This window comes from Morus notabilis, unplaced genomic scaffold (assembly GCF_000414095.1).
Source record: "Morus notabilis unplaced genomic scaffold, ASM41409v2 Scaffold1057, whole genome shotgun sequence".
NCBI classification, from domain to species: domain Eukaryota; kingdom Viridiplantae; phylum Streptophyta; class Magnoliopsida; order Rosales; family Moraceae; genus Morus; species Morus notabilis.
The window spans coordinates 27,863-53,884 of NW_010357667.1; the positions used below are offsets into that span (position 1 = coordinate 27,863).

At 33.2% G+C, this 26,022-nt stretch overlaps 2 protein-coding genes across 2 annotated transcripts; both read right to left on the minus strand.

Moving 5' to 3' along the window:
* Positions 1–11,754: 11,754 nt before the first annotated feature.
* LOC21388565 (oil body-associated protein 2C) lies at positions 11,755–13,040 on the minus strand. Its single transcript, XM_010090321.1, has 4 exons — positions 12,758–13,040; positions 12,537–12,619; positions 12,310–12,424; positions 11,755–12,011 (listed from the first exon to the last, which is right to left on the minus strand). The coding sequence occupies exons 1-4, from the start codon at positions 13,038–13,040 to the stop codon at positions 11,755–11,757; spliced, it is 738 nt and encodes a 245-aa protein (XP_010088623.1).
* Positions 13,041–17,316: 4,276 nt separating this feature from the next.
* On the minus strand, positions 17,317–21,154 carry LOC21388566 (protein NRT1/ PTR FAMILY 4.5). The gene is made up of 6 exons (XM_024172737.1): positions 21,137–21,154; positions 20,985–21,087; positions 20,422–20,639; positions 19,516–19,962; positions 18,723–18,850; positions 17,317–18,208 (listed from the first exon to the last, which is right to left on the minus strand). Exons 1-6 carry the CDS (start codon positions 21,152–21,154, stop codon positions 17,317–17,319), a joined length of 1,806 nt encoding a protein of 601 aa, XP_024028505.1.
* Between the last annotated feature and the right edge of the window lie 4,868 nt (positions 21,155–26,022).

Genomic DNA, 26,022 nt, shown 5'->3' on the forward strand with positions numbered 1-26,022 from the left:
AAAAAATAAGTTGTATTCAATAATATAGAACGTATTAATTTACCATATGTATTAATTTATACAATACAATGGTCATACTAAGGGTCTGTTTAGTTCACTGATTCAAGTTTTTAATACGAGTTGATATGTGATTTTATGTGAAAGTTTTTTATTGTAGCAAAAAAATTAGATGTGACTGTTTCTGAAAGCTTTTTACTGTAGCAAAACTCAAATTTTAAACTCGAATCGGTGAAATGAACGGGACCTAAATATTATACTAATGTATTGTTATACAATATGTTATTCTAATACGGTCAAATAAACATGCTGTAAAGTTTACGAAATATTTGAATGAGAAGAACTCCTGAAATGTTCTGCCCAAATATGCTTAAAAGTAATGAGAGGTCTTTGAATGAAAATGGATGCAGGAAATTTGGGAGGAGAGGAGCTGGGAGTGAATGAGTGATGCATTTTGAATTGTAATAATTGCCTGAATTAGTAGTTTTAAAGTTTTATTTTTGAGTGTAGTTTATTTCTCATTTAGTTATTTTTTTTTCCCCCAATTCACCATTTGCGTTCTTTTAGAAAAGTTAGCTCGTCATATTTTTTTTATAAGGCACCGTTAGTCTGTTATACTACTTCTTAATTCTTTCACTTCCTTTTTTCTTTTCATAAAAGGAAAAATTCTTTGGAATATACTATTCATTTTATCATTTCATCTTTATATTTTTCCATTGTCATTTGTGAAGCTCAAACAGTTTTTTTTTTCTTTTCTTTTTAAAGAAAACATAAAAAAAAAATATATAAGTAGCGACTGCCATCATATGACTGAAGGCTAGGTCTTTTGATCACTAAAGAGTATATATATATATAAGTAGCTACTGCCATCATATGACTGAAGGCTAGGTCTTTTGATCACTAAAGAGTATATATTAAATCCCAGTTCATGCTTGTTTCATTACATGGATAGATTTAATTATTTCCCAAGTATTAATCTTTGGTGCAACACGCAACTTATTGACAAGCGACTCTATACATACCCAACTTTGCCTAAATTTGTTCTAACGAATTAGAACGCAAAAAAAAAAAAAAAAAAAAAAAAAAAATTTAAAGACTCGCAGGACAAACTATACTATGCATAAATCCCATAATCGACATCGTTAATCAAGGAACTGAATGGCTAAAACTCCTAAACTAGTTTATCGATTTGTCATCTTTATTATATTCCTCGTTCTTTTTATTCAATCCCGTGAGTACACATCTCTTATCTTGTTTAATTGTTATATATTTTAAGAATTCATGTTTAGTAAATGTATTTATGTTGTATTAATTGCATTTTACAATTACTCAGAATCAGATAATTGGCTGCACCAGACCATTTGTGAAACAAGAGTTGAGTCACTGTCACGATGTGGAAGACAAAGCAAACATTGGAAGGGGTTGTGTTTTGATAACACAGAGTGCAACAAGAAATGCCAAGTTCTGGAGACAGCAGTCAATGGGATGTGTTGCTTGTTCAAGTGCACCTGCACATTCAAATGCTAGCCAACTTTTAAATCTCAATTTTTTTTTTCTACAATATTTTCTCTCTAAAAAATTTTGATTTTTCTTTTTTTCATACTTTTGAATGCACCTGCTGATCAAATATTAGCCATTTTGTGTCTTTTTTTTTCCTTTCTTTTTTTACTTCATGATGATCTATGACTTAGTTGCAATTGCCTAAGGCCCCTTAAGTAACTTATCAATGCCCCATTTTCACCGCATCATAAATATTACTCTACTCATTTGTTTGAAACTGAGGCCTTTTTTTTATTAAACGTCTTAAGATTGAGGCTTCTAATACATTTATATCCTCTATTTCAAATTTTTGTGTAGATGTGAGTGTGAGTATTTTGACTTCAAAAGTAATAAGTTTTAAGATATATACTCAGATAACTATGTTGAAGAACATTAATAGAAATAAATCATTTTATATAATATATTGACCGAGTAACCAATAATTATGATGAATATATACTTTTAGCAAGCAAAAAATAAATAAAGACGATATATATGTCCTGTGATGGGTACCAAAATTTGTGATTGGTAACTAGACTGAATTTTATTGGACAATGGTCTCTTTTCCAATTAAACTTATTTTATTCTTGATTCATCGAGTGAACGTGGAAAGAGTAACGTTCTCACTTCGATCAAGAATAACTTACATTAATTAGTAATTAGTTTGAGATTTTTTTTTTCCAAACGTAGTGTAAGAGATAGACGATGTAACTCCATGCATCAATAAGGGCCTTCTTTCGTGCATTATGATAATTGAAAATGTAGTGTAGGATAACATAATAATAATAATAATAATAATAATAGTAATCCAATGAATTATATCACTAGTATAATGACTAAAACCTCCTATGTGTTTATTCCAAATACAAAGATTATCCTTTGTTTATTTATTTTTTCTCTAATGAAACAAAATCTAACACTTTGTTTTTCTAATCACACAAAATTCCCATTCAACACCATATGTCTCGAAAATAATTCAAAATTGCCCTTAATATATATATATATATGGGTAAATGATGTCTTTTTTAAAGAGAAATCCCAAAAGCAGGAATACTTTGATCTTCAAAACTTCCAGCATTTGAGAGTAACCAATCCTTATTTTTTTTAATAAGAAATCGTTTCTTTTAGGGTAATGTTTAGGGTCAATTATTGTTCTTAAAGTTCAAGGAATCATTTCTTTTATAGAGGGCAAAAAAGGTGTTTTAACGTATAATATATTTGTATATGCATATATATATATATATATATATATATCCTAAATATATAGAAGGGCCAACATTGGCTTCTCTTCCTCTTTTCGTCATCTCAGCGCAGTACCGTCTTGGTGCTTTTTCTTTTCTTTTCTTTTTTTCTATTTTTTTTTTCTTTTGGTGCTTGTTTCATATGTCTACCATCTTTATTTTTTCAACTCCACCATTTTTATATTTATATATATATTATTTCTTTAATTTTATTTGCCCGCTATTGTCTCTAAGAAACGATCCTTTACCTTTTTTTTTTCTTTTATCTTTCTTTTTTTTTGTGTGGTTCTTTACTTCTTTTTCTTTTTTTTCCTGTTTAGCTCCATTTATCTACCATATTGTCTTATCATTTTCTCTCTCTTATAGTTTTCTTAAACTCTAATCTTAACTTTCCATCTAATAATCTCCTTACTTGTGATTTCAATTCTGATCTTTATTGCGGTTATGTTTTTTCATTCTTTTCATGGTCATTTTTTGTGTGTATGTGTGTTTATATATATATTTTATCATTTTCTCTCTCTTATAGTTTTCTTAAACTCTAATCTTAACTTTCCATCTAATAATCTCCTTACTTGTGATTTCAATTCTGATCTTTATTGCGGTTATGTTTTTTCATTCTTTTCATGGTCATTTTTTGTGTGTATGTGTGTTTATATATATATTTTTTTTTTCTGAAATGAAGAACTGAATCAACATTTCACTCGGTTTACAAAACATACATTTTTAACTCGTTAATTAATAAATTGTCTATTTTCACAGAAAATATAACACAATAATGGCATATCATGAGGGTTCTAGAAAGATAAATTAGTAAAAAAAAAATTAGAAAAAAACTAAAAAGAAAAAAAATCTAAAATACCAAATTAAATTATATCACCAATTCAAATCTGTTTTTTATAGAATATATTTATTGAATCTATTTGTTACTAATTTTCCCTCAGAAAACCCTAACTTGTTATACTCATGTTATGATTTGTCTAACAAATAATCAATTTAAACTAGATGATCAAAACCATATATTTTATTTGTCTAAAATTCTTCTTTGCATTTATTTTTTTAAACAAAATCTAGGTTATAAAACTTAATTTCAATTACAATTTAATTCGTGCAACGCACATAGTAGTTATATATAAAAAGTCGATCGTGCCTCAACCGTTTCAAGAAATATCCTTCCCCAAATTAAATTATTAATCAAATTAAGTATAGATGTAGACATAATTTATTTAAGAAATTCAAATATTCATCACAAATAGTGATGATCATTCGCCATTATAGACAAAGGTGGAGTAAAATAAATAAATAAATAAAACATATATGAACTGTGTCCAAGGAAAATAAAACATGTGGCCTCAGATAATTATGTACTATTTTGTGATAGTCACATATAATTAATTAGAGAATGACATACGGATCTATGCTAATTAATTACATTAATATAACAAACCCGCCAAATAAGAAAAAACAAAGGACTAGCTTGAATCTGCTAGTGCAAATCACACACTAATTTACTACAATATATAAGTCAATCTAAAGGCCACGCAAAAACATATTTTACTATTATATATAATGTACACAATCCCTATATGATCAGCTAGCCTTTGACTTAGTAGTATATGCTTGTCTCTACTAAAATTTGAATACCGACATTATCATTTCTTTATATATATATATATATATAATTAGTAAAGTGGGAGCTATACACATAAGCGCATATCGTATAAAAAATAAAGAAAAATAAAAAAGCTAACCTTTAAGATACATGATCAATATTTATATAATCCAGTTCCATTTATTCTCTTAAGTTTATAAATGGCTCCAAGTTGGGATACTTCCATAAGCGCATATCGTATAAAAAATAAAGAAAAATAAAAAAGCTAACCTTTAAGATACATGATCAATATTTATATAAACCAGTACCATTTATTCTCTTAAGTTTATAAATGGCTTCCAAGTTGGGATACTTCATTATAATCATCTTCAACGTCCTGATGATGAATAATACAGGTGAGTTTTGCAAAAATCAATTACTCTTTTCTATTATTTCAGACTTTATTCAAATATTGTTTAATTGCCGGTCTCTTAATGGACTATCTTCTGAAACATATGAATCTTTTGAATGAAAATTTTTATGTGATGATTATTGCTATATATAGATTGCCTACCCTGTACTGCGAGAAGCAGACATTGGAAGGCATTGTGCTTTTCTGGGTCACATTGTGAAGAAAAATGTCGTAATCTGGAGAAGGCAAAATCAGGAGGATGTATCACTTTAGGTTCCGTTCATTTCACCTATTTGAGTTTAAAATTCGAGTTTTATTATAGTAAAAAGCTCTCAGAAACAGTCACATTTTACTTTTTTATTATAGTAAAAAATTCTTACATAAAGTCACATATCAACTCGAATTAAAAATTCGAATTAACTAACTAAACGGGCGGAGTAAATTTGACTACAACGTTAAACGAAATATATGTGGAGGTCAATGAATGTATAGCAAGTATTATTTTGCAGACTTGAAGAGAGTAAATTGTATCTTAGCTAAATGAAACTTACCAACTGGTAGAGCTATTAGTCACTGTATGTTGGGCAATATTTTTCTGCGGATATGTGCAAAAATTGTCTTTTTTTAGGTGTTTTTTAGTAAATGGCCGGAGTTTTATAAAATTAAGAAAATGATTGTTTATTAGTAATAAACCACGGTAAATTATTGATACATCAGTTTATCACTGATCGATCTGGTGATTTATCCTACCACTATTAATTAGTTATAAACCGATGTTAAATAATCATAGTGTATCCATAATTGACCACTGTGAAAAAAATGTCATTTCCATAAAATAAAAAAAAAGAAGTCATTTACCTAAAAAAAAAATCTGCCATCAATTTAAAAGGGATTGTCAAATCGGCCACACACCTAATTTTTCTCTATTTGATTCTTCCATAGCAGTTGATGCTTTGTCTAATCGCACAAAGACAGTGCCATTGAATGGTTGGCTAGCTACTTAACATATTTTGTGCAGTAAACACACTTTTAGAGAAGAAAATCAAATAGTTTATAAGTTAGCTTCAGTGCTAATTGCTATTAGTGCCACAGATTATACATGTTAAAGTTCCATATTCGTAAATTGCAACATTTTTTTTTAATTACCTATATTGTCTTGATTCTCGGGGTTTTCCGTATAGAATTTCTTTAGATATCATTAGGTGTTTTAACGAGATATGGTAGAAATTGGACTCTAAGAAGTTTCCTCACAAATAATAGACGGAGTCGAGATCTGTTGTTCTAGTTTAACTGTCTCCTTAGCTATCCCTTCAATTAAAAAGACCATCCAATAGACTGATTTTTTTTTTCTTTAGAAAAGATAGAGCATCCAAAAAGCCATTAGGCACAGAAACACTGAAAGGATACATATTAAACATACACTAAGGTTGCATTTGGTATAAAGATTCAAATCAAGGTGATTTTGATTTTAGAACCAGAAGCATGATTTATGGTTTAAACTTGGGACCCAAACCCCGGTTCTAAAACCAGAATCAGAACCAGGGGTTTGAACCATCTAAAACTAAGGGAGGAGGTGGTTTTATTTTATAGGGTGGTTCTGGTTTAAAACATCATATCAAGGTTCAAACCTTAAACCAGAACCATCCAAACCAAACACTGATTTTTAATAACTGTTTTTTACTTTTTGTAAACAAACAAAGGTTTGAACCAGAATTATGGTTCTGGTTCTAGAACTCTTGTACCAAACGCAACCTAAATTCGATCTTCTCCGACAGAGGTAGCAATTTGTGATTATCCTCATAAGTGATCTCTAATAAATGATCTTCACTTGGATCTGTTCACAAGTTGATCGGCCAAAAGGAAGTCGTCTTCCTCCTCACTCTGAATAGGTCTAGAGGAAGCAGTTTTTATCATGTGATTAAAGCAAGGTTTTAATCCGAAATCAAGTTAACTTAAGAAATGGATCTATATATTACGCCTCCAATCAGGCATTTAAATCTATCAAATCAGGTATTTGTGATTTCTTTCATTAGTTATTCAATATGAACGTGCGAACAATGTTACAATAATTAATAACATGGTCCATGTGTCGGATTTGGGACTTTACTCCATAATATGATGGGGAAATGATCAGGTTGTAACAACAAAAAGGGTTTCTTTTACAGGTTGGAACAAGAATCAATATGGACATTAATAATATGATTCCTCAACTTGTAGAGGTCGTTGAACTAAAAGGTTGCAGGGTTTGATGCTCCAATTTTATTATTATTATTATTTATTTTGTGGATTTTCTTTTCAATTACCGTATGTTATCAGTATCCAATATAAAAAGAAAGGGTACAAAGATAATTGAGATGGGTCGATCACCTTTTTTTTTTTAATAAAACTGTGGTGATTAAACTTTATTAAATAGCCAAATCCGCTAAAACAAAGGGAGATACAAAGATAGGCGTTACATCAATGCCCAGAAAACCATCAGGATGAAGAACAACAGAGGAAGCACGAGCATGAGCTACAGTACACCATTACCCTCCCTAGCAATGAAAGCACACTTCCAACCAAGGTATTTTGAAAGAAAGAGTAATAATGTCTGAAACCACTACTCCTGCATCAGCTAACGTGGGCCCAGAGTTAATGGCTTGGGCCAATTTCATTGCATCCACCTCTGCAATGTGAATAGAGACACCTAATAAAATTTTCTTTTTTTTTTTGTGTATTAAAAGAGGATCTCAAGCAAAATATCAACAAAATCAATCAACCAAAGTAATAACAAATCAAATAAGATCAACTTTTAATGTGAAAAATTCTTTCAAATCGAGAGAAAAACTATGAGACTCGCATGCCACTTAAAAACTTCACTTAAAAACTTCACTGTATTAACAATGAGATTATAAAATTTTTCTTTAGATACAAATTAGATACTCACAACAATAATATCATTAAGAAACAGTATTCTCGGCTCACCAACAACATAGACTTCATCATCAAAAAAGAATGATAACAATATAACTAAATAAAGGCTTAGGTCTTAGTAAAATATGAGTACTCAAGAGAGTACTATAAAAAGACTAAATGAGAAATCAAATCCGGCAGATGAGAAGAGCTCACCGCAAGAATTTTTCATGTCAAATTTAAGTCAAAATCGACAATATTTCACCATCTAATCATCTTACACAAGCATCAAAACCCTACCATTTCTCTCTCTTTTCTTCCCTTCTCTTTCTGGGGTTCGCTGATTACCCTTCACGACCAGCCAAACCTTGGCTTTTCTTTTGGCTGCACGTGACTAAAGCTTGCCAAGCAAGCTTCTTAGTTTTTTTTTTAATTTTTTATTTAGAAGAAACTTGGGCCTAAGGCCCATTATTAGTTCCAGCCCACTAATTGGGGCGGAACCAAACAACACCAACTCTTTGAGCTAAGAGCAGCCCCTCCAACAGCGCTAGGCACTGAGGGCTCAGGCCACGAAAGGAGAAAAAGCACCATCCGTCTTTTTTTGCAGAACAAGCAAAAGCACAGCCCCTAAGACCAACAAAGTTAAGGCCAGCACACACAGAAGCAATCATATCTCTGAACCCCATCCCCCCTTCAAACTTTAGACGACACAATTTCTCCCAACAAATCCAATGGATTTTCCTAACCGATCGCGACAAGTGATTGCACCTCCTGACATAGAACTTGGGATCCGGAAAACACTCAATAAAGTAGCCGTAACTTGATCCACCGCTTTTATCATTATTTCTCTTCCTGCCATTGAAAAAAGTTTTCCCTTCCAACCATTAAGTTTCCGAAGTACGCAATCCTTAACAGCATTAAAAGTTGCCCGTTTATTCTTTCCCACAAACGATCGAAGGCCCAAATATTTATCATGAGAAACATTGCTATTATGACAGGTTTTGATTTCCTCCCTTGTCTCGACAGACATATTTCACCGATTCGAATTTAAAATTTAAATTTTATTATAGTAAAAAGTTATCAGAAACAGTCACATTTAAGTTTTTTATCACAATAAAAAATTCTCACATAAAGTCACATCTCAACTCTCTACTGAATATAATTGAGTCATTTACAAAAAAAAAAAAAAAAAAAAACAAAAGACGATGCACCCTTTTTTTAGGTTAAGTGAAAATTTTATTGAAAGAAAATGAATACATTGCTACACACATCTAAACAAAAAATGAAAAAAGAAAAACCTAGCTAAACTTAACGAAAACCAAAAAAAAAAAAATCTTATAAGAGAGCAACCTTGATTTATTGGAAAAAAAAAAAAGAGAAGAAAACAAAAGAATGGTGACCTGTGATCCATTTAAAAAAGGGTTTACATCCATGTCATGCTTTGTAATGGCCCTTTATTAGATTTCAAACGCTTGTTAATAATTTTGACATCGTCACCAATAAAGTAATTAATTATTGACTAAAAAAAATAAAATCTAACCTTCACTAAATATTTTAGGGACTTGTAGGAGCAAGCCCTATACAGTAGCTGGCCGCCCTCATACCGGTAATGTTTATTGTTTTTATTTTTTATTTTTTTATTTTTTCTCCTTATATTTTTTTCCTTATTTCTCCTTATGTTAGATAATTAATATCATATCAAAACAAAAAAGTATATAGAATAACAATTGATATAAATTTGACGGTAAAAAAAATAAAAAAATAAAAAAATAAAAAACATAAATCTTCAAGTAGTTCGTTTACTTCATTTTTTCAAGACTTGCTGTAGAAATCTATACGAAATAAATTTGAAATTCTTTTGTAAAATATAATCCTTCCCAAAATCCTTTTCGTACATATCAATTCCAATTCTATTCAGCAATACGTATTTATTTAAGTGTGTGACATCACGCATATGCATACTACGTGTATATGATATTGAAATTGTAGTTATATATATTCAACTGATCAAATGAATCAAGTGTTTTCGTGATTATAAATAATTTACAACACACTCTTCTTTGAACTAATTAAAGAAATCTAAATGGTTCCACCCAAGCTCGTATGCTCTTTTCTTACAATCGTCATCCTCTTCAAACCCAATGCACGTGAGTTTCGCGCAGAGGTCTAGCTATAGTACGTTTCTACTAGCTAGGTAGTTCACCACGAAGCTGGGTAGGTTTTTTTTATATATAAGAAATTTAAAAGAAGAAAATGTCCTACGTTTTCCCTATGGTTCGATTAACATTTAAAGGTTTGGGATTTTTCAATGTTGATGATAAAAATTTGTAGTGCATGATACAGAGAATTGCGCGTATTGCCGAATTAGTAGATGAAACCGTTTAAAAATTAATCAAACGTCTGAAATATGAGTACCGATAAAGAAAAAGAAGACTTTGTATCTTTCATAAGGGAAATAGTCTTTTTCCCCTTCGATGAAAGTTGATTCTCTATTTTCAGACTAATTATGTTTCCTTTGTTATTGCATGAATTGAACCCCCCCTCTATATTTGTCTCTTCCGAAAAAAATCTTCCGATGTCATATATATTTTTGTACACTTCTCTTGAATATTTTGATCAATTAAATATGTGTCATGATTAGATGGCATACCCTGTACCATTCTAAATAAATATTGGAAGGGATTGTGCTTTTCGAGTTCACATTGTGAAGAGAAATGTCGGAGTTTGGAGGGAGCAGAAACAGGAGGAGGCTCGATGTTGATTTGCTTTTGTACTTTTAAGTATGATTTTCAACGCCATTCCTGTGGAAGTTAATAATATTTCTTTGATGTTTTCCTATATCAAAAAGTGATACCTCAATATCACATGATAAGCCATAAGTACTAGCAATCCCATGTTTGTTTTGGAACATATTACACTTATGTGCCCTAAGGCACTTAAAATTGATTTTTTTTTTTTTTTGGAAAAGCTAAATTAGAAAGCTTAATATATGAAGCTTTCTTTTTGTAGTATACCAATTAAGATAATTCTTCTTTGTGTGTGTGTACGCGCTAAATATATGATTTCTTTTTGTAGTATACCAATTAAGATAATTCTTCGCGCGCACGCGCGCACACACATGTTTGTATACCACCGCAAATAACATAATCTAATTGGAGAGTATGTCAAAATGAGAGGAGGAGCTAAAAGCAATAGATTACCGGGTTACTATAGGATGGAAAAGACCAGATTGTTTCATTGTAATATGTATAGTTGACTTGGAAGTAGAGAGAGAAATTGTAAAGCTTGGACTAATTGGTAATTATCTTATTGATAGCTGCTTAAAAAATTGCCACGTTATTTAATAATAAAAAGTTACGCATACACATACCGACAAAACTTAAGTTGGAAATAGAATTTGGTGTCCGATCAAACACCATAGCGCATTTTGGTGTATTTTTGCCTTGAAGGTGAAGTACTCTTTAAATTTCCTACAACGTTCGGTTCGTTGTGCCAGATTCGCGGTCAACAATATTCATATCCCTTAAAAGAACAAAAAATACATATTTACTTGTAATGTACGTCCCCCATAGACTATATTTATAATACAATAATATTACCGTTGTACATTTGCAATAAGCTCGAATATGATCAGACAAATGTAACAGCTTGATTAAAAAACACAATATCAAAAGCGAAAGTTGCAAATTACGAGAGCAACAATACGTTTAACCTAAGACATTTAAGCACACATTTACATCTATGCTTTCTTTCACAAATTTACATTCGCATATACATTCATATATGTATATGTATGTATATATAGATATATATATATATATATATATATATATATCGCTCTAAGTTAATTTCTACGCCATTTTTTCACTTGTAGGTAGAGCAAACCAAGAATACAAGACTATATTATACATATATGTATATATATATATATATATATATATATATATATATATATTTATGCATGCATCTCGTATGATTGTTCACAACCCAAAAGGCGTACATAAAAGGCAATTATTGGCATCACCTAAGAAGCAAAGCAACCACTATTATGTACTTGTACATATATACACGCACACATATAATATTCAAGGAAACGGTGCTCTTTTCTTCATCTCAGTGGGATGAATGTCAACGGCGAAGCCCTTGCCGTGCTGCTTCCAGTAGTCGGCCTGCGGGTTGATCCACTCGGGCTCCTCGATCTCGACCCTCGACTGCCTCAGCGCCTCCGTCGATATGTTGTACTCTTCGTCCCTCTTCATCACCAGCTCCGCCTTCACCACTCCCGGGCTCACCGCTTGCGGCGACATCATCAACGCCGGCGCACCGATAGGAAGCGCATCGCCTGGTTAACAGTATTATGATTTATGTACAAGCCTATAATAAAGTGTATATAGTTAAAGAGCATCGACGCACTTTATTTTTTCCCCTCCCTTTTGTGGCCTAATCAATAATCGTCGCCAAGCGGTACACCTTTTAAGTGAATTTTTTTTTTTTGGTTGAAACCTTAAGTCATAATTAAATGACATGTTTCTTAGTTACTCCTCCTTTTTGGGATAACTCTTGAGTACTAAAAATTTGATAATTTGAGTCAAAAGTAATACAAAGGATTACTTGATAGTTGTTGTTATATATATGTGTACCTCTATCAACCTGCCACGTGCACCAGAATTTGCCATAGGTTTTGGCCATATCCTTGAGCTCTGGCTTTCCTAACATTTCTGGAACTCGGGGATTCACCCAAAGGGCTGACTTGACCTGCAGCAAGAGCAATTATATCCAAATAAATTGATTTCCCCCTATTTAGTAATTATATCATTAACTACCAAATTAATTACACCCTCATATATAAGAGCATATATAATATAACCTCATAAGCATGGGAGTGCCAAAGCTTTTGCTCATCAAGAGACAAATTCTCAAACATCCGATCCGATATGATGTATTCCACTCCTGCAAAAGAAAAGGAGACTTAACCCTAAAAAAGATTAATTAGCACACCACTGATACTACACATCATCCCTTATTGCGGGACCCATCTATTAATAATAGGTGGTGCGTGTACTATAACGACAACGTTTTAATATTTACCGATGAGGTGGGCGTCGGAACGGTCGGAATCGTAGACGGCGCACTGGAGGAAGTCCTGGTTGAGACGGGTGATGTAGTGGTGAGTCTCGATCTGACGAGTCATGTCGTGGCTGTAAATAGCGAAAGTGCAAACGTGTTGTTTCATCTCCTTCGCCGGCTTAAGAGACTGCATCATCTGAGCTCCTTTGTCCAACAAGTGTTGCTCCGTCGACATCGGTCTCCCCGGCGGGATTGCGTCTCCGCCGGCCGGCATCGGCGACGGCATCGTGTCACTTGCAGCCATATAAGTCTATAATGTAATATTGTTGTGTATTGTGTGTATATGTAATATCAAACAACAAGCTTCTGTTTATTAATTTGCAAGGGATACATATTTGTATCTATGCATATATAAAGTGTAGATTTTGGTAGTGTTCATAAGGAAGAGGCTTTAGTGTCGAGTGGAGAAAACGTGGAGGGTTTTGAGGGTTGCACGTAGACATGCATGGGGAGATGAGGTGGCTGCGGCTTATCAAATGTTGTTGCCAAATGGAGGGTACTAACACTTGGGAATGATGTGTAGAGCCACTGAATAAAATTGATATTTCTTATCATTTTTCTTAGATGTCTCAACCATTTTTGATTCCTATATAATAGTTTAGGCGCCATAGCCTATAGTTCTTGTGTGCGTGCGTTTAAAATAAAATGTTAAAAATGAACCTTGAATCACAACACGTTTTGTAACACCTTTATTCACAATATTTTAATGTGACAAATTAAAACATACTTAGTGACAACCTTATAATTAATATGTATTTAGTCATAAATTTATAGTGTGAACTTTTTGTCATAGGATTTCTACTTATGTACGCGGAAACATTTTGGTATTAGTTTACCGAAGGGCTATCAGTTTCTGCTTCCATAAATTATAGTTGTATTGTTCAAAGAGCCATATATGTATTATGGTTGAAATTTAGGGCCCGTTTAGTTCGCTGATTCGAGTTTTTAATTTGAGTTCATATGTGACACTACAACAAGTAAGCTCATTTGCGGCGATGCCATGTCATCGTAAATAACTGATTTATCGTCGCAAATATTTTATTTTCGATGACATGTCGCAAAAAATCTGACGCAAATAACATATTTATGACAATATAGTGTTGTTGCAAAAGTCTTTAAAACTTTTTGTGACTAAACCGCGTCGCTAGTAATGTGGACTATTTGCGACGACACTTTAGATATGTCGTCGCAAATAGTATTTTCTTTTTTCCGTACTTTCCTAATAATATTAATTAATAAGGATATAAATTTGAAGAAAATTTAATAATAAAATAGAGCAATATAATTGATATAAAATAGTCAACACAATAATAAGGTCAATCTTAAAAAGTAAATTAATCAATAAATACTACAAAGTGTTGATAATAAAAAAATAAAAACATATATTTTAATCTCCTAAATTAGTAGCATCGTCATCCTCGTTCTCGTCCTTGTCTTCTTAATCAATATAGAGGTTGTTCACTCTCTGGAACTATAAAAAAATAGAAATAACGAAATTTGATTATATAGGATTCGCCGAATAAAAAATATCGTTCATGTGTTATAGAATATAAAACGTGACTGACAATTGACTGGGAGTCTCGTCGGATCGGGTGGAGGCTGTGATCCTCCTGCAAAGCAGGCGCATGTAGCTATTGGGCCGGACATCACGACTCTATTAGTATAATTAAATTTTATTAATGAAATTTTAATAAAATTTCGGCAGCATAACGACTTATTTTTCTTATTATCTAAAAATTCAAACCTGTAAAAAATTAGCTTTTAAAGGATTTCGACACACTATAACTGCAAGATGTGCCACCCAGACAAGTCATCAAAATTTTTAATCATAACCTAAATCAAATTACAAGCATATCTCATAAAATAACATCCTAAAAAATTCACACACAATTGTTACCAAATTTTAATAATCTCAAAATTCATAATAAAAATTTTAATATTTATAATATAAACTTCAAATTATATACTAATTCTAAAATCTACCAATCAAAATTTAAAATGTAAAATCTATAATCTAAAATTCTAACAACAAAAAACCCAAATATTTTAAACTAAAAAATACAATAAATGGGTAAAAAAACTTACAAAGTTCAAACCCACTAAAACGGGGGCTGAAAATGGTGAAGGTGGGCGGCGGCTGAGGAAGGCGGCGAGGAGAGGGAGTATTTTTTATACATCTTTTGATGAAAAAAACACTTAAAATGATTAAAACTTATGATAAATGTTGATTTGGTGAGGATTTAAAAGAGAATAGTGCGAGGTTTTAGGGTTTATAGTCGGAAAGCTTGGGAGAGGCCGAGAGAGAGAGATCAGAAAAAATAGAGGAGGAGGCTCAGGTCGTGGGTATATAGACAGTGTTTTTTACGATGACAAATAACACTATTTGTGATGACAATGTCGTCACAAATATAACTTATAAAACTATTTGCGACGACATCTGTCGTCGCAAATAAAACTTAATTTTTTAATATTTATACTAATGTTATGGAATTATTATTTGTGACGACGTCATTCGTTGTCGTCGTAATTACGTTTTAGGAACCGCCTAATTTTCCCGCCATTTTTTTGCGAGGGAATTCAAAATAACTATTTGCAATGACACATATTAATGTCATCGTAAATAATATTTGGGAATCGCCAAATTGACCGCCTTTGTACTAGGAGAACAAATAAAGATGCAACAATGGGTCGGGACCCGTGGGCCGGCCTAGGCCCATCCTGACACAGTGACAGGCCGGGCCGACACGGCCCGTCACTGTTCAAGGCACAGCCTAGCCCATAAATATTGGTGGGCTAGGGTGGACCAACATATATCGACCCATGAGTCGGCCCAGCACGGCCCATGAAAAATCATGGGCCAGCCCGAGCTTGGACCGGGCTGGGCCAGCCCGTCTAGGCCCATGATGGGCTGGCCCAGCCCGGCCCACCTAGGTCCATAATGTGCCGACCTAGCCCAGCCCATCTACACGCATACCAAGGTTTTTGTCAACATTTATGCATAATTATCCTGATTGTACTCTTTTTTCTTTACCAAGGTTTTGTCCCACTGGGTTCTCTTTAGAAAGGTTTTTATTTAATGAGGTAATCGTAAATAAAATATCTCTTTTCATATTTTCATTGACTATTCAAACTTATATATTTGTTAACTTGTTTAAAAATTAAAAAATAAAAAAGTTAAAAATTGCATGCTTAGATGGGCCAAGATGAGCCTTGAGTGGGCCAGCCCATTCAAGGCCCATGGCACAACCTATCTTGGCCCGCGGCACGGCCCAGCCTGGCCCACGTAAAATTGGCCCGTGGTATGGGCTGGGTTGAAGTCATTCTTATACGGGCCAACCCGGCCCGGCCCACAAAATTCATGGGCTGGGCTGGCCCGGCCGGTGGCCCGCGGCCTGCGTGGGCCTAAGGTGAACGGGCTGGGCCGACCCATTCTTGTATCTCTAGGAACAAAAAATAAATGAATTATTATTTACGACGATAAGTGTCGTCGCAAATAATTCTTTATTTGCGACGAATAGTCGTCGCAAATATTATTATTTGGGCAGCAAACGTTGGCGCCAGACAACATTTGCCGCCAACTACATATTTGCGACGACTTGTGCACTATTAGCGACGGTAACATTCTCCTGTCATACGAATATTATTTGCGACGTTATGTCGTCGCAAATAAGTTCATTGCAAATAGAGTAAATAGTTGTAGTGTGACTTTATATAAGAGCTTTTTACTGTAGTAAAAAAGTTAGATGTAATTATTTCTGGGAGCTTTTTATTGTAGCAAAACTCGAATTCTAAACTTGAATCGGTGAAATAAACGGGACCGTAGTGTGCATACACTTTTCACCTTGATCAGGTCATTTAAACCCACTGTAGGAAGCGGTCATTATTAGGGTACTGAGATATGGGCCTCGTTCATTTCACCGATTCGAGTTTTCAATTATAGGTTTCTACAGTAAAAAGCTCTCAGAAAATGTCACATCTAACTTTTTCTGCTATAGTGAAAAGCTCTCAAAAAATGTCACATCTCAGCTCGAATTGAAAACTCGAATCCGCGAAGTGAACAAGACACATGTATGCTTAGGTCTTTCAAAATGCACTTTGTTTTGATTGATAGAGAACCTTTTTTTTTTATTATATCAGTCTTTGCAAAGATTTTCACAATCTGGTCCTTAGAAATTATAAATCTGAACAGAAATCACTCAAAAAAATACAGAGATATAAACCGTTGAGACATATGAATAATTAAATTCATCACGATAACGCTAAACTTATAAAAACAAACGAAAAAAACCTGAAGAAAACAATATTCCTTTTATTCCCAATTACCTTCCTAATACAATCACTAATCCAACTTAAAGAAAACAAACTAATTATACAGGCGAGACATTCATATACACCAAATAAAAATTCTACTGATTTTCATTCCACATGTAGAATATCACTTTTCCTCTCTCACCCTCTCACTACCTCTCTCTCTCTCTCTCTCTCTCTCTCTCCCCCCTTTTCTCTCTCTCTCTCTCTAACTATGCCTTGCTTTTCTCCTCACGATCATCACCATTCTTCACCACTGGACTAATTTGAGCTCTATACTTATACCTCCACGCAGCAAACAAATACACAGAGAAATTGATCAAGCTCAGAATCGAAAGCAACCAATAGAACAGATTCAAATGATTTCTGTTTATATTATTCCCAGCCAACCAACCCCCACTTCTCGTAATCCCCTTGGTGGCTCGGTTGACCATCTTCACCAAAACCGTGCTGCAGAAATACCCGAGCGCCATTGAACACCACAGAAAGCAAGTCGAGAGCGACTTCAAAGCCTTGGGAGCTTCGGAGTAGAAGAACTCCAACAACCCCACGTAGGTAAACATGTCGGCGATCCCGAATATGAAGAACTGAAACGACAGCCAGAAGATGCTTATCGGCAGAGGCTGCGTTTTCGGGTTCGCATCGAGGAGGTTGTGCTCGCGGGCGACGGCCTTGCGTTTGACCTCGAGAATGGCGGCGACGGCCATGGAGATAGCGGAGAGGACGAGGCCGACGCCGATGCGCTGCAGGTGGGTGATGCCGGTGGGGACGCCGGTGAATTTTCGGATGAAAGGTACGGCGATTCTGTCGTAGAACGGGATGATGACGATCAGGAAGGCGACGGGGAGGATCGGGAGGGAGGCCGCGGGGATTTCGAAGTTGGAGTTTATGGATTTGTCCATGGTTTGGGCTTGTTGGATGGAGAATGTTTGGAGCTGAGCGAGGCAGAGAGTCATGATGATTGTGCAGCCGAAGATCGGGATCATCCCGTGAAGGGTCTTGGCGTTTTCGACTTGAGTTACTCTGCAGAGTCGCCATGGATTTGGAGGCGAAGTTTCTGGTTGGTAGGTAACGTCGGAGATTATTGCTGCTTTGTCTAAGAACCTGAAATGGATCACGTATGTATTTGTATATGCATGTAAGATGAAAATATATGGTATATTAAATGTTATGTCAAGAAGAAATTTGAAGGGTCTTTTGTTCATGTCTTCTGGTATTTACTTTCTATGCATGAATCAGAATATCCCCTTTAATTTCAATCAGAAAAAAAAAACCCCCTTTTAATTTTCTTGGTAATGGGTTTTTAATTTTCTTGGTAATGGGTGGATATTTTTGGTCAATTAATTTTCATTTTTTAAAGAACTAACGATATAATCCCATTTCACAACACACGAAAAATAAGTGACATCAAATGGGATTAGAAAAATTATACGTACTAATTCGGTCAACACGTCTAAAATTTCTTTAACCTACCTAAAACTAGTTAATTATAAGCTAGCAACGCTACTTTGGCGTCATGAAAAAATTTTCCCCGATGCTTGGAGAGCGTTTTCGACGCGTTGACGATACCGGTGTGTGTGTGTATTTTTTCTTCTAGTAGTGAGAGTTGAAAATGAACCTGAAAGTATCAGTGTGAGGAAGGAATTCGGTTTCGAGAGCAGCTTCTTTGTCCTTGTTTAACTCGTAGAGGTCTGTTGGGTCCTCGGGAAGGCTAAGGTTCCTGTTGCGGATGGCTGCAACAAATACCTGAAAGACAGAAATAAGCAACCAAAAAAAGTCAACTATTGTGAACTATATATTCAATATGTTTTATATTAATGTCAACATTAAATAATCAAATCGTAATATGAAAGAGATTAAAATTTGAACCATATAAAATTAAAAGTAGAGAACTAATGTATTATACTCGGAATATTCCGAATATAATATGTATGCCTTCAAATAAGCACAATTGGAGAAGGAAAAAATATATATATATTCCAAATCTAGCTGACTCCATGTTAGGTCACTCACTCATGGAAGGTATGTCCCAATCCCAGAGATTACATGTAGCCTATTTTATATTAACTGTGGTGTTTATTCATGTCCCTCAATAAGATCATGTCGTGTGTCATGACTTTTTAATTAACGTAATATAAAATTTTAATTAATAGGGTATTTTAATTATTATGGCATAATATTATTGAAGGAACGTGAAAAAGCAATACATATAATTAAGAAGATATAGGAGTCGATTCTGAGTGTTTAATAACGATGGTATATTTTTCATATATCATATTTGAATAGCTATGCATTTTAATAAAGTTAGTTGAACCCATATATATATATTTTTTCATTTGTTATAATATATAATTACTAAGATTAACAACAACAACAACAAAAAAAAAAGGAAGCATTAATTTAGCTCAAACCCGTATAATTTCAGCAGCTGGGTTAGTAGGATCTCCAATAATTTGCAGGCGGTACATGGGCAATCCTGCAACAAATAAAAAGACAGCCAAGATCATGGCTATTGTGGAGACCCCAAAACCCCAGTCCCAGCCTTTATTATCTTGGATCCAGACTAGGAGAGTTATGCTAACAGCACCACCAATACATACGGCGAGCAACAGCGAGTTGAAGAAGGTGGACATCTGCTTCGCCTCTTTCGGGTCTTTCTCGTCGAATTGATCGGCGCCATGTGCCGGCAAACCAGCCTTTGTCGCTCCGCCACCAATGGCCCACAAGTATAGACCGATAAAAAGTAGCGCCTTCTGGCTGCCGGAGAGTTTCTCGCAATTAGCTGTTGGATCGAAGGCGTTGCACGGTGCTGGCTTTAGACTGGGGTAGTGGGCTTGTATTGCAAGCAACCCTAGTCCCTGCAATATTTTAAAAAATGCAACGTTACACCTACATGTACATATATATGATATTCGCATTTTTAGTGTCCAAACTATAGTCAATTTTAATTTAATCATGACCAGGACAAGTTCCTTTCAAATTATTTCTCGCATCTATATATCCGAGTGTTAAAAGTACTAAAAGTAATATACATCCTTACGAAAAAATGAATATATATTAATTTTAATTGTGATTGTTGAGAAAGAAGCCGTGCTTTTTCTCTTTGAGATTTTTATAGTCGGATGGATGAAATGACTAATTTAAAAGTTGAAAACTCATTTTAGGTCGTTTTAAATTAAAATGAATTTTGAATTATATATTTAAAGGACTAAAAATGAGTTTAACCCGTAGATAATGTTTTGTTTCTTCTTTTGATAATCGATATATTATTTTGTATGTTGTAGACTTTATATAGGAAAAGGATGTAAAATATAGACCAGAATTTCAAGGCATGCTCCGGCGACTGTAATTTTGAATCTGCCGACGAATGTGTCCGCGAAAACGGCCATAACAATGCTGAGAATATAACTAGTGCCCATGAAGTTAGTAAGAGTGTTAGAAGCATCTGCGACGCCGAAGTGCAGCAGCCCAATAAAGTATGTCACCATGTTCACTGCCGGTCCCAAAGTTGCCAGGTTCTCGAATCCGAATGTTGCTGTACATATCAACACATGATATCTATTAATTGAATTATGATAAGACGATATTATAAACCATAATATTGGAGTTTATTAATGAATGTTAAAGAAAAATATGTGCAAATTAATCCATTTATTGGACGTGTCGCAAATAGTTCGACAAAAGGAGAAGATATCTAATTTGGCTGCTCAATTATATGGTTATAAAATTAATTGTAACTTTTATTTATAATATCAAGCTTAGAAAAATCAAATGAAAAGAACATACACACACACACACATGAAATAATTTCCATGCACGCTTAACGGAAAAATTAAAATCACACCTCTTTGCGATATGCATGAAGAATGTAATTAATTACCTAGGATGAGCAAAGAAGCTCTTATTCCTCCATGTTTATACTTTATAGCCACTCTTCCCTTCCAATCCACCTTTCCTTCAACAATCTCAGGTAATTTCTTATCCTGTAATTCAAACGGAAAGAATTAATATGATTAGGATTTTAAGACACACCGCATCAAAAGAATTCATTATAAGTTGGAGAAATTAGGGCTTTGTTTTTTTTTTTTTTTTTTTAGGTTTGAATCACAATTCAATCTTTTTGTTACGACATTTTTTCTCATCTAAATAAATTTTAGATCAAATTTTCTATTCAAACCTTAAAAAAGAACACCCCCTAAGAAATATATGAAAAGAAGAGAAAAGAAAAGGAGAATTAACTATACCATTATAACTATAGTACAAAGAGTCTTTCAGGCCTCAGGTGCTAGCTATAGCTAGTAAGATATTTGATGAGATTGGTAAAGAGGCTACGATATGGATTTGTATATATACGAGTAAATAGTGAATTTAATATTATGTTGCCGCTAATGCTACGTAGATGGTGACGAGGACCTCTTCTCATGACTATGATACATTTTTTTATCTTTTTTTGATGCCACTATATCAATTACGTTGTTGCCGACTTTCGTGATGACAAATAGATTCGATTAATTACTCTCCTAAGACCCGTCAACTAGTAACTTTACCGTGAGTTAAAAAAGGATTAACTTGTTAGCTAAAAATTCTACTGCATGCATATTGCACAAGTTGATCTTAACATTCTGATTTATATTAAAAAAAAATTATTTCTACCGATAAAAATATGAGAATTTATAATCTCGTGAATAAATGATGCGTCTCATTTCTTTTATTTGGAATTTTAAAAGACCAAGAACATTTATATATGCACAAAGAATTTATTTTCCACATAAAATAAAACATCATGATTATTTGCAAAAGTGTTGACGTTGAGTACTTTACATGTAATTGGCTTGAAAATAATTAGCCTCCAACAAAGAGGGAGACGACTTTAACCTCTTGATTGGACTCTAAGGTCATTTAGTTCGCTGATTCGAGTTTTTAATTCGAGTTTATATGTGATTTTATGTGAGAGCTTTTTACTGTAGCAAAAGAGTCAAATGTGACTGTTTCTACGAGTTTTTTACCGTAGCAAAACTTAAATTTTAAACTCGAATCGGTGAAATGAACGGGACTTAAATTAATTAGAATTTCAATTTTCTGTACTGCTTGCCAAGTGCACAACCAACATTTATCAACAGAGAGCTTTCTAGGTCTCTTTTCTTTCCCGCCCTTGAATTTGTGTACCAATACCGACTGTTCTTCTTCTTCTTTTCATAATAGAAAAGAAAAGGAAATGAAAAGAAAAAAAAAAAAGAGCCGGTATTGGTAACACATACGTTAATGCCATCTGACTTTGAATTAATAATTATAGGGTAAAAGTGCGTAAAATATTCCCCGTTCATTTTACCGATTCGAGTTTTTAATTTCAGTTTTGCTACAGTTAAAAACTCTCACAAAAAATCACATCTAACTTTTTTACTATAATTAAAAGCTCTCATATAAAATCACATCGTATTAAAAATTCAAATCAATAAACTGAATGATGCCTAATTAATAAAAAATAAAAACAAAACAAAAACAAAAATAATATGAGACAAAACAAAACAAAACAAAAATGCGACAATGATGATACCATGCATGTGTTAGGGAACCTTATATTATATATCATCCTACAAGTTTTTAATTTGTGAAGAGTAAGAAAGAAAGTTTTTAATTTGTGAAGAGTGAGAAAGATTTACTTTTGTTGTTTATATATAAATAATATTAGGGATACGAGACTATATTTCCTTTTTCTTTTTTTTTTTACCTAATTTGAGTTATCATCAGTTATCAGAGATTGTTTCATTAATTAATAATAAGAGATAATATATGATTATTTGCTAATAAGAAAATATCAACTCAAAATTGGCATAAAAACTCATATTAGAATCAGCGTCTTTAACACTACTTTTTTATATTCTCTATCTGATTTCTATATGTAACTGAGATAAGCATTAAAACAGTGTATAGAATAGCATCATCGGATATGCACCAAAATTAAGAAGTGTTCCTAAAAAATTTGTCTTCACTTTGCTTTTGGACACAAGCATGTGCCTCGTAGTAGCAATCACATTCGGCACTTGGTATTATATAGACGCTATATTGTCATGATATGAGTCTGAAAAAGCTTCAGAAAGTCACATAAATGTTTGTTATGCAAATGTCTCTATAATGAGATTTTTTATTTACGGTTTTTAGGCAAATTATAGGTTTGTTTTCCTTTTGTGGGTCCGAACATACACAAGAGAAAAGGACACATTGATATGTTGTCGATAATTAGGGGAAATTAAAAAAGAAGGCTGACATACACTTGAATTAGGACATGTTACTCAAGGCTCAAGCAGTATTCACATTGTTTTGCACATAAAATTTGACTGCTTCGGTGCATTAATTCAACACTTAGACTTTCTATGGTGTGGATGTCTTTGATAGGTTTGCGATAGTATTAATTAATTCTTGTGGGAGTCAGAATTGGGATGTAATAATTTTCCTTGTTATCAGTAATTGCCCACTCGAACCTCTTTTCTTTTTTTTTTTCTTTCTTTAAGAAAAGGAAAAATTGACCTCATAAAGTTGAATTTTGTGTAGTATAGAGAAAAATGCTAACGAAGTAGTTGAATCATGAATACTAAGCTCTATTATATATTATTGCAAGTGTGACAATATTCCCTTAATGCTTTTCTCGTGATAAGTGTATACATCAGGTGTTGTACTACAATCTTCGATTGATTTGCCTTTGTTTACCGGAACTAGTAGAGAGTAGGGCCGGTAATATGGGTCACGACATGATAATACGATTTGAAAACGACACGAATTTCATGGGTTAGGGTTGAGAAAAAAGATGTTAAGGTCAGAATTAGGTCAACCTGAAATTGATATGAAAAATACGAGTCAATTTTAGGTTAGACCCGCTTAACCTGAACACGACACGAAACTCGTAAAAAACTAAAAAATACATATATTTTTCATTACATATTTTTTATTTTATTATGAACTTGTGATATCATGATAGTTATACTCAAAATCTTATATTATTATTTGCTTAATTTCAATAGATGTTATTGTATTTTAGTGTGTTATGAATTTTAAGTTATTTCTAATATGTAAAAAACTAAATAAAAGTATACAATTTTCGTGTCAATTTCGGATTCACGAGTCAATTTCGTGGCACGGGTCATTTTCGTGTCGTGTCAACCCGTAAAGTGGTCGTATCATGTTCGTGTTACGGTTTTTAAAAAATTTCGTGTCATGGGTCATGTTCGAGTTGACTGTAAATTTAAAAAGAAACGATCAAAACACGACACAAACACGGCACGTAATACGAATTGCCACCCCTAATAGAGAACTCTACTAGTGCTACTTAGCACCATATTAATGTTACAAGTGTCATATATAAGTCGTATATGCATCCCTTATATAAGTTTGGTTCCAACTATTAAGACCGTTTTCAATATAGATACTAATTCCAAAGACTATTTAGCATCAAAATTTGTAAATATAACATATTTAATATGTTATTTTAATTTTTACTCTAATACACAGTGTTATTTCAAATGTTAAATCTATGTTTTACCATAATCATTAAACTTTAAAAGTAAAATAAACTTTTAATTCTAAAACAATTTAAAAATGTTTTATGTTGCAATAATTAAATGAAAAGGTAAATTATATAGCTACTAATAGTAATCAAATATTAAATTTGTCATACAGTGGTAAATTTACCGTAAAGTATAGCATTTGACAAATTTAGCACGATAAACAACACTGCATTGGTGAGTATTTTTTACACTCAAATGTGAAATTTGTCATTGACGCATAAATCATAACATTACATTAATAATGCTCTAAATATATAAGCTAACAACAATAAAACGTCAAATTTGCTAGATGTTATACTTGGTAGTAAGTATAGCATACAACAATTTGGCACAAAAAGTAACACTGTATTGAAGAATAATATTTCTGCTCAGATGCTAAAATTTAGCGTTGATACACTAATTTAACGATATGCTCTAATGTAATACTATTCCGATTTAGACTCCGATTTGTTTGTCTTGTTCCGACATAAGAAGTAGTTTGACTAAGTAAGCCGGCTTAACTGTTTGGACGACGTACATGATGTTCTAAGCCATATTGGTTTGGTTCACTCTAGGGAATACACTCTTGCAAGTAATTTTATAATGCTTCTGGCAAAAAGATAATGAGAAAAGAGCAAGAAGAAAAATAACAAGACGTTAGTGATTTTCACCCACTCATTATTGATAGCTACACTGTATTAAGGCTGCAGTCACAATTTGTCTCATTGTGAATACTCACTTGCGCCTCGAACAATTAAACCAAAAACCTCAGCTTGGAATCTGATCTGATCAGATAATTGGGTCGGAGGATCTTTTTGTTCCCTCTTCTTTTTGGTTTTTAGTATGAGGATTTGAACATCGGACTAATCGACAGAAGAGTGAACATTTTGTTAGTTGGATGTCTCCTGAAAGACGCATTATGGGCGTAATGTCTGCCGGCGTTGGGGACTACTGATCTTTCTAAAACTAGGACATTTTGCATTTATTAGCATAATATTTATAATAATAAATAGTAAGATATGAGTAATATTGATAACGACAAAAATTGTCAATAAAAAACTACTAATGACAAAGCTCTATTCTTAATTGGCGTGTTCTAGAGTTTTAATAGTGAAGCCAAAGCAAGTTTTCTGATGAAGTTATTGGATATTTCCTTTTGGAAACAGACGTTACAAAGCAATCAGCAAATGAACACGCAGTCGTCACATTGGGGAAATTTTACTACGTTTTTTTTTTTTTTTTTTTTTTTGAGGGACTACTTCGTTCTTATTTATATATTAATTATTCCAAATCCATTTATTATTCGACAACATAAATGTCTTTGCACAAAAGTTTTGTACGCGAATTATGGATAAATTTGACAATCTTAAGAAAGCTACA

Excerpts from the sequence above, each read along its gene's own strand:
- LOC21388566 (XM_024172737.1), bottom strand. Across the intron at positions 20,640-20,984 it reads AGCTTCTTTGCTCATCCTAG|CAACATTCGGATTCGAGAAC; the intron begins GTAATTAATTAC and ends TGATATGTACAG. Across the intron at positions 18,209-18,722 it reads CCTCACACTGATACTTTCAG|GTTCTTAGACAAAGCAGCAA; the intron begins GTTCATTTTCAA and ends GATCCATTTCAG.
- LOC21388565 (XM_010090321.1), bottom strand. The coding sequence starts at position 13,040 with ATGGCTGCAAGTGACACGATGCCGTCGCCGATGCCGGCCGGCGGAGAC. Across the intron at positions 12,425-12,536 it reads GGCACTCCCATGCTTATGAG|GTCAAGTCAGCCCTTTGGGT; the intron begins GTTATATTATAT and ends CTCTTGCTGCAG. Across the intron at positions 12,012-12,309 it reads CACGTGGCAGGTTGATAGAG|GCGATGCGCTTCCTATCGGT; the intron begins GTACACATATAT and ends ACTGTTAACCAG.